General features: G+C 40.9%; 1 protein-coding gene across 2 annotated transcripts; it reads right to left on the reverse strand.

The window, feature by feature from the left end:
- Positions 1–2,192: 2,192 nt before the first annotated feature.
- MOCS3 (molybdenum cofactor synthesis 3) lies at positions 2,193–9,844 on the reverse strand. 2 transcript variants are annotated; one of them, XR_012647833.1, is made up of 2 exons: positions 2,763–9,844; positions 2,193–2,405 (listed from the first exon to the last, which is right to left on the reverse strand). XR_012647833.1 is itself a non-coding variant. In XM_075011317.1 (1 exon), exon 1 carries the CDS (start codon positions 9,810–9,812, stop codon positions 8,442–8,444), a length of 1,371 nt encoding a protein of 456 aa, XP_074867418.1. In that variant the 5' UTR covers positions 9,813–9,844; the 3' UTR covers positions 2,522–8,441. The 2 variants fall into 2 exon arrangements, 1 of the variants encoding a protein (XP_074867418.1); XM_075011317.1 differs by lacking the exon at positions 2,193–2,405 and having other exon boundaries at positions 2,522–9,844.
- Positions 9,845–9,946: the final 102 nt, after the last annotated feature.

Raw genomic sequence — 9,946 nt, forward strand, 5'->3', positions numbered from 1 at the left:
TCCATTGCTGAGCTCTGATCAACTGCAATCTCTATGAGAGATGGTTTATTAACCTACAGTGCCACCTAGCAAAAACATCCATTTTTTGCTGATACACTTTTAAAGGCAGCAGTCTACGATTATATACTAAAGAGAAAGAGAAAGAGAATGAAAAAAAAATTAAAAACTCTGATCAGATAGTACATTGATGAGTAGAATAAAGCTCTTGGAGAGATTCTGGGAGTCTAGTATTCGCATTTTGAAAGATATAGGTCAAATTCTCACCTGACTTGTATGCAACATAACATCACTAAATTCAATTAAAGTATATTGTATGGGTACAAACCAGGGCAGAATTTATCCCATTGTAGTAATTTTATTATATAAACCTCCAAACCTAAGGAAATTCCTAACTGATTAAACCTACAATATCAGGGCACAATAGCATTAGCTCCTTACCAGAGGACAACCAAAAGATTCATTTGAATTGCCATGGCTTTAGAATATCCAAACAACTTGTTTTGTCTTTGCAAGAAAACAGTTTTGCTCCTTGGCCCATGTGCGATTCTGTGGACCTTCATGTGATGACTATTTAGAAATAACAGTTGAGAAGATACAGCACCAAACCTTATAGTGGATGCTGTGATAATTACCCTTCGCTACAAGCAATCACCTGAATAATTCACAAAAATCATGTTTCTGTATGGAGAATTTGCAAGAGCACCTTAAGTAACTGCCACTGAAAAATTGACCTTTGCAGTATATTTTGTTCTATTTTTTTGTTAGTTACAGTATTTGCTTAGTCCTTAATTTGGAAAACCAGTTAGGTACGAGTGTAATTTTAAGCATATGAGTTGTCTCATTGAATTCAAGTAGGACTACTCAGGTACTTGGAGTTACATACATATTTAAGTGGTTTGTTAAACTGGGTCATGGTAGGCAATCGGAAAATATCAGCATTCTAATAGTCAATACATTGCATTCAAAAAAAGCTCCCGGTGTGCCTGATGCAAAATTTGAATTGTATGTTCATCAGAGCAAGGATTGTATGTGTGTGTCTGAAGTGCATTACAATCTTTCGGCACGTTATAACCAATAACAATTCCACCATTACTTAGACTTCAGACTGTTTCTGGAAGCAACCAACATGTTCGTGTCGGTCATTTTTTTGTATGTAACTGTCAAATACCAATAATTCAAAATTATTAGGGAAATTACTACAGGCCAGTTAATATTCATAGGATCAAAAGAACTGGAGCCTATGTCTCCATCTCCATTGCAGGTACTGTAAGCACCAAGCTGGAGTCTCTTTCAGTATTTATCCAAAATTGAACAGCTTCAGAAGGAGAAAATGACAGACCCCAGATAACAGTAGCTCATAGCCCAGGGCATAGAGAATGATCCTGAGAGGCAGGAGATCCCTATTTCCAATCCTCTCTCTCTGTCATGCAAAGTAGGGCATTAAACCTGTTCCCCCCCATTCCAGTTGAGCTCTCTAATACTGGGCAAAAAGCCGGAAGGTGGGCAGCACCGCCATCACCGGCCTCTGAGCATGCATACTGAATAGGGTCCCACTTCAACATGCTTAATGGGTCAATTTCAACATGCTTAATGAGGTGTTTATCTACTCCTTCCTCTGGCAGGCGCCCTAACCTAACCATATCTTACACATACCCTGCATCTGTGCAGCGCAAGATCAAGCTCCAAAGAAGTTGGAAAATAACTTTCTTTACGCTATTTTAAAAACATGAATTCAATACTCATGAAAGACACAAGCTTGACAGCCATTAAAACTAAAATCCTCTTTTTTTTTTTTTTTTTAGCTACAGATGAAGTACGGTATGGACTGCAGCAGTGAAAACTCATAACTGTCCCTACCTCAGTCCTGCCTTAAGAGCACAGATCATACTTATAGTGTCCTGGCCTTCTTTGCAAAGACTGACTGTAGGGTTAATTTTTGTTTTATTTCTTTACATATTCTAATCAGCAGGAAGAATTTAATTAAGAGGCAGCAAAAATTAATGAACAGGCTATTAGGGAGGAAAGGATGACTGTTAGTGGGATATAATCTGCATTTGTAGCACTGAGGTTTTGTTTCACCCTCAACTACCTGCCAATTGCCCACACAATCAGAACTGCCATTCCCATTAATAGAAAACTGCAATTGAATAGAAATAATAATATTATGAAGTCATGACAAATAGATATCAATTAGGTCTTACTTAGCAAGTTTTATTCAATGTGTAGTGCACTTTTCAGCTTATTAATATAAAAATACATTAATGTTTTATTTTTAAAATATGGTTAACTACATAATTAGAAATAAGAAATCATTAAATCAGCTGTTTGAAATACAATAAAAACCACAATCAACCATCACACAAGCAGCTGTCTCTTATTCACTCCATGTGCCAACTTCCGATGAGCTATTTTGAAAAAGAAACGGAATCAATGAGCAAACATGCAACCTCTGTCCTTTCCCCACTGCCTACTCTCCATATTGTGTTACGTCCTACCGCAGTTTTACAGTTCTTGGGGTGGGGAGTGCACCTTTATTCTCTACATGTCATGTACATCTATGGTGATATACCTATAAAATGTTAATCAATTACAAGCCAGCAGCCTGGAACCACCAGGAGTTATCAGTGTTATCCCTTAGTCTCCAAAATGAATTGCTACCATTCCTTAATAGTTCTGGAAGGACACAAACAATTGCATTTCTCCTCAACTTAAAATGAATGGGGGAAGTCAAAGCAGAAGATAAGCTTCAGCAAAAGTTTTACCTTAATGTAGGGTGACCACATTGCCGTGCGGTGAATACTGGACGCTGGCCTTGAGGGATGGGGGAATGCAGTTCCATATCAGAGCTCCTCAGCAATGGCGGCAGCTTCCCCACAGTGAGGCACCAGGAATGAGGGCTCTGCAGACCCCTGATGAAGGGAAGTGGAGGATGCGGGCTCCAAAAGCTCCCAGCAAGGTGGCGCCAGGGAATGAAAAAGCTGCCCCATGGCAGAGCTCACCAGCAGCGGAGGCTGCCTCCATCAGGTACCAGGAAATGGGACAGCCGCCCACAGGAGGAGCTCCCTGGCAGAGAGGGCTTCCACCTTGAGACACTGGGTGCCAGGGAACAGAATCCCCAGAAAATATGGGACAATTAGCCCACTTTCTTAAAAAGTTGGGACATCTGTGAGACAGGTTAAATAAGTAAGGAACTGTCCCGGGAAAAATAGGACAGATGGTCACCTTACCTTAGTGATATTGCTAGGGCCTTCAACTTTGGGGAATAACACAGGGAGAGTTCAGCCCTACCTGAAGATTTTATTTATAGGAAGCTCCATAAAGACTTGTGTATATCCCAACCACTAATCTATTAAGCAAAATACGAGAATAAACCCTTCTACGGGCTACTATGAAGAATATATTGTATTCCATCATGAATTCCAGGACATATGAGCAGTGAGAAAAGATTAGAACAAGGCCCAAAGATTGTAAAAACGGGAACTCTTTCAAAGCACACAGTTGGGGGACTCCACCATGATCAAAGATGTGTAAATGCATATTTTCACACTCACAGGGAAATCAATTTCTGTCATAAGAATGGCCATATTGGGTCAGACCAAAAATCCACCTAGCCCAGTATCCTGCCTTCCAAGAGTGGCCAATGCCAGGTGCCCCAGAGGGAATGAAAATGTCACCCATTCCCAACTTCTGACACACACATGCTAGGGACACCGTCCCTGTCCATCCTGGCTGATAGCCATTGATGGACCTACCTTCCATCTAGTTCTTTTTTGAACCCTGTTAGTTTTGGACTCCAAAACATCCTCTGGCAAAGAGTTCCACAAGCTGACTGTGCATTGTGAGAATACTTCCTTTAGTCTGCTTTAAATCTGCTACCTATTGATTTCATTTGGTGATCTCTAGTTCCTGTGTTATGGGAACTCTTCTTTATTCACTTTTCCCAACACCAGTCACAATTTTAAACACCTTTATCATATCCCTGACCCTTAGTCATCTCTTTTTCCAAGCTGAAAAGTCACCGTCTCTCTCTCCTCATAAGGCTAACATTCCATACCTCTAATAAGTATTTGTCCTTTTCTGAACTGTTTCCAATGCCAAGACATCTTTTTTGGAATGAGGTGACCACATCTGCACATTAGGCATGCTACACAATAGATTTTTCCAAGCCATCTAAATAATGCATAGCTCTTATGAGTAAGCCATCAGCCCTTGTATGAACAGCAACTTGTATGATCCAGTACCAAAAATTCATGTTCAGCATACAACTGTGTGTGCTGCTTCACATATTTATCTACCTCTGATCAGCTGCAGAAAAGAACATTGTGGGAGAGTCCCTGAGGAGAAAGCAGCCTGAATGGAAACTATATAATAGAAGAAACTTAATGGAAAGCAAAGACCACATGAACACTTCAATATATAACTAAAAATAAATGTATTTCAGATGCTGTATGTCATGGAGAAAAATCAAGGGCTCAGTTAATGAAAATTGGGAACTTTCCAAACTCTTGCTCCCAAAAGACAATTAAATGAAAGAAATTGTAAAGTGTATCTTGAAGCACCTAAGAGATGTCTATAACACTTAGTAAGTTTTCAGCCTTAGCAGCTGCTTCTTTAATCACTGTTGTCTGACAGATGCTGAAGAGCCACACCTCACATTAAGGATGAAATATCAGATCACACTCATCCAAGTGTACAATACTCAATTCAGATGATCCCATGAAAAAGTGGAGGGCAGTGGGCTGATATGATAGACTGGCTTTTCAGAAGATATGGAGTATGCCCCGGTTTCTCTAACCTCATCCACCTGTTAAAAAGGGGAAAAAATCTCAATGGAGTATGGAACACTGCCCTGAAGGATTGAAACTGTCCTATAATCAGAGATCACTTTCTAATCTACATACAGGTAGCTGTGTGTTTGTTTTTTTTTTAAACATTCCACATCAACATTTCCCTAGATGTGGAATAAAAAATTCTTTTGATCGAAGATGCTACAGTTGCACTGCACAAAATCAAGAGGAATTCAGAGCCCTTTGAACGAGTCTCTGGGAGCAAAGATTCACACTTTTCATGATGTATCTTATATTTCCCACATGGCTGATTTGATGTATTAAGTTTTTAGATAATTCCAGTATTTTCTCTTACTCATCTGAAGACTTGCCTTTTCACATGGAGCCTTCCAGGCCCTGGCATACAAAGAAAATATTTTTCATTATAGAAAAGGATGAATGTTTAAATATTGGCTTATTTGCTAATTTGATGCAAAGATTCTGGTTAAAAATCTTCTTGTGTATCAAATGACTTTATTTGGTTGATTTTTCCTTGTTATTGTTCAGTTTATGTATAATTTCTGCTAGCAATGGCACACTGGGGTAAAAACATAATAAAACGTGTTACAATGTGATTCCTACTGCCAGGTATTGGAATGACTATACTGCCAGATTTAGGATCAGAAAGGAATTTTCCACCAAAGAATAGCAGTGAGAATAAGGGGAGTAATGGATTTTCGCTGCCATTGGATTACTGAAAAGAAATTGCCCACATCAAGTAGGCACCCAGACTCAGAATCAATTGCTTGAAATGCGGAGTGACATTGGATACCGCGGAAACTCTATCCATCACATCTTGTACATCTGTGTTTGTAATTTTACTTTCTTGTTATGAATCTAGCCAGCCTCTGAAAAATTAAACCCCATTAATACATTTCAGGCTGAGAAATCAAAACTCACTAATCTCTGTTGAAAATCTCAGCATTTGATGTTTTCACAGTTAAATTGAAAATAATTTGTCCTGTAATTATTCATTCATTAAAACTTCACAGCAGAATATACAGATCTGTAGCGTTAGGACCTATGGTATCTTATAATAAATCAAGTAAGGTATGGATATACCACAATTTGTGCTATTAAATTATGACTTTTCAACGATAGTTTTGAAATTACTAGTTTTCCTTTCTTGGGTGCAGTACAAAGATCAGTCATGAGAGGTTTTTTCCTCCATAGAATGTAAAGAAAATCCACACCTTAATTAGAATCTTTAAAATATCTTTGTTATGAGCAAGTGAAGAAGATTCATATTGTCTCACTATTAGAGATGGTTTCTTTCTCTCTCCCTGCCAGACAGAAATATCTGTTCAGACACACAAATACCTGTCCATGTCAATTTTGGGTTCTTCAGCACTCTGGGGAACATACAACTTGTTTTGGAGATTCTCAGTGCTAATAAAAATATGAAGTCCTAGGACTAGGAAATGATGTTTTATGTCTTGTCTTAGCTTCTCTTTTAAATGCTTACCCTTCATAACACTACTCCTTCTTCCCTGGCGAGAGAAACAAAACAAGTGCTGCCAATGAGAGTTTCAGGCTATACCCCCAGTAGCATATTCATATCAAGGCAACAACATACATCATTGAATTTGTGAATGAAATCTGAATAAAGAATGCTGTACAAATTAAACAAAACCCCAAATATGCAGCACTTCTACAGTGCTTAGTATTTTTAGATTAGTGTATAGACCAGTTATACTTTTGCACACATTTACCACAATTGCCACCCAAGTCAGATATGCATGTGTATATGTTACTGATTCTGGTCAATTATGTGTACTATGTTTAAGAATATAATTTATCATTCAATTACAAAAACGTTTGTTTTTTTAAGGCTGCTTCCAGTGCAGTCTACAAAAGTTCAAATATAATTGGTAGTACAGAAACGTCACGTGATCTGGAGATTAGTTTTATACTTGGCTGATTTCCAGGAACAGTCTCTGAACAAGGAAATGATCCTTTGTGGTTTTGTTACTGTGATTGTGGTAGCTGTACTGTCCCTATCTTGAAGCAGTGATATTCTGTCTTTCATAATACTCAACACTCACATCACTTCTCATTTTCAGGCAGCTCTAGAAAGAGCAGCAGCTGTGAAGCATTACAGATGTGAAAAATAGAAAAAAAATTAAGTGATTAGTCTAAAGTGGCCTGCTGCAGTGTAACTTTCCACAGAATCACAAAAATGTGGCACTAGAAGAGATATAAAGATGTCATCTAGTATATCCCCCTTAAGTTGCAACAGGATTAAATATAATGAAGACGATCACCCAACAGTGTTTTGGCTAACCTGGTTCTGAAAAACAATAGGGATTCCAGCCTCCCTAGATAACCTGTTCTGGTGCGTAAACACCCTTACAGCAAGTTTTTTTGAATAACCAAAATAAATTCCCTTTGTTGCAAACTAAGTCTATTACTGCTTATCCTATTCTAAGTGGATATTGAGATCAATTGATCACAGTCTCCTTTACAACAATCTTTTACATGCCTGAACATTTATGATCCCCCTCAGCCTTCTCTTCTCAAGGCTGACCATGCCCTTTCCTTTCAACCTTTTTTCATATGTAATGGTTTCTAAACATCCTGTTGTCATTCTCACCTGGATTCTCTCCAATGTATCCATTGTTCTTAAAAGCTCAGTAGCCAAAACTTAACGCTGTATTCAAGCTGAGGTTTCATCACTAAAGAACACAGCAGAAAAGTTATCTCCCAGGTTTTACATATGGCATACCCATGGAATAATATCTGCATTTTTGGTAAAAGCATCACACTATTGGCTCATTCAATTTGTGATCCACTATGACCCCAGATCCTTTTCTACTATACTGCTGCTTAGCCAGTTTTTTCCCCTTTCATTTAAATACCTCTGATTTTTTTCTTCTTAAGTGTAGTGCCTTATTGAATTTCATCTTGTTTCAAACCAATTCTCCAATTTATCAATATTTTGAATTCTAACGGCGTTCACTGAAGCACTCATAACCCCCTTCCAGGAACTGTAATGGTGCTTGACCATCAAGAGGTGAATTGATAACAACAAGGAGTAACTCAGCTGCACCGCTGAAACTTGCCACCATACTAAGTGAAATCAACCAACTTCATGAAAAAACTCAACATACAGCAAAATATCATCTCCATTTCCACATATAAACAGACTGACACCATATCAAATGAACTGAAGGTGAAAAACTCCATGAAAATCAACACAGGACTCCTAATTTTTTTGCATTAACAGACTAACATAGCTAACCCTCTGAAAGTTGTCACCATGCAAGACACTCAGCTGGTAAAGAAAGTGCAAGAGGTGAGTCAATGTTAGAACTAGAATTGCTACTCAGTAGTTTGTAGTCCCCACATCCGTGATCAATTCACTAGACCAAAAATCCACAATTCAGAAACAACACACACATGCATATTTTCTTTTATACAAATATTTAGAATCTTTCAAATGAAGTACAGACATATACAGAATTTTAGAAGTTGGAAAGCACTTAATACATAACTTCGTGGTATCTCCTCCCAGTTTTATACATGTACCACAGTAGTTACTCAACAGACCAGGTATGACATGAGAAAATCTAGCAGTAAAAATTTACGGTAATTTCTATTCTGATATTTAGAATGTTAGTACTGGGGAAATGATGGATCGATTTTGCTAGCCCAAGCCATAAGCCCCCCTCGAATATCCTTAGCCAATATAGAGCCAAGTTCTCTGCCAGACAACTCCTGTAAAACTCGCACAGCTTTCTGAGAGTCATTTCCTAGTTTGCAAACAACATATACTGGGAAAACTGATTTGCCATTAATTCTTTGCTTTTCTTCACATATTCTCTTTCCTAAAATTTTCAGACATTCTTCATTTTTTTCCTCTAGTTTACTTAAAGGAATATGGACACAGTGTGCAAGGTAACAGATGTCCACTTCTACCTGTGGACGAACATCTAGCAGTATATGAGGGACTTGCTCATCCAATAGTTTTTTGTACTCCTCTACAGATATCCTTTCTTCACTTGGCAGTAGGCATAAGGCTCTACACTTGTCTGTTGCAGATGAACCGCAGAATGCTTCATAATCCTCCAGGCAGGTCACAGCTGGATTGTCACCACAAATGGCACAGTCTGGTTTCTTGGGTCTTAACCTGATGTTGCGAAATCTGCCTTCAAGGGCATCGAACATCAGCATGAACTGGTTGAAGGTAGAACCCATCCCTGAAGCAATCTTCAGCACCTCCAAGGCCTGGATGCACCCCATGATGCCTGGCACAACACCCAAGACTCCCCCATCTGCACAGCTGGTCACCGTCTCTGGTGGAGGAGGCTTTGGGAAAAGACAGCGATAGCAGGGTCCCCCTTGGTAGTTGTACACAACCAGCTGCCCCTCCAGCCGCAGAGCGCTGGCTGATATGAGCGGCTTCCCAGCGAGAACGCAGGCATCATTGACCAGGTACCTGGTGGGGACGTTGTCTGAGCAGTCAGCCACCACATCATACTGCCGAACCAGCTCCATGGCAGTGCTGGGACTCAGGGCCAGGTGGTAGGGCACATACTGCACCGTGGAGTTCAGCTGCTGCAGTGTGGCAACTGCAGACAGGGCCTTGGGCAACCCTTCCCTGGCCTCCCCATGCAGGACCTGTCGGTGCAGGTTACTCATCTCCACCACGTCGTGGTCCAGCAGCCCCAAGCGACCGACGCCGGCGGCGGCCAAATACTGAGCCAAGGGGCAACCCAAACCACCGCAGCCCACCACCAACACGGCGCAGTGGGACAGGCGCAGCTGCCCTCGCACCCCCAGCTCGGGAAGCACCAGCTGCCGACTGTAGCGCAGGATCTCCGCCCGGCTGAGGGAGGTCCTAGCCTGCAAAGGGGGCAGCTCCACGCCCGGCTCCTCAGCGGCCTCCCTCGCCAGGACATCGGCCAGCTGCCCCTGCAGGCTGCGCAGCTCCTGCTCCCGCCTCTCTATCTCGGCCCGCAGCCTGGCCACCTCGCTCAGAGCCATCCTCGGGGAAAGTGAACAGCCGGCACCCAGCAGAGCGACACGAGGAAAGGACACTTCCGCTTCCGGTCCAACCCCCTAACGGTCCCGTCGGCAGCCGCCTGCCCCACCCCATTCCGCACACGTCAGTGCACCTG

Source organism: Carettochelys insculpta, chromosome 17, assembly GCF_033958435.1.
Source record: "Carettochelys insculpta isolate YL-2023 chromosome 17, ASM3395843v1, whole genome shotgun sequence".
In the NCBI taxonomy this organism is placed as follows: domain Eukaryota; kingdom Metazoa; phylum Chordata; order Testudines; family Carettochelyidae; genus Carettochelys; species Carettochelys insculpta.

Excerpts from the sequence above, each read along its gene's own strand:
- MOCS3 (XM_075011317.1), bottom strand. The coding sequence starts at position 9,812 with ATGGCTCTGAGCGAGGTGGCCAGGCTGCGGGCCGAGATAGAGAGGCGG.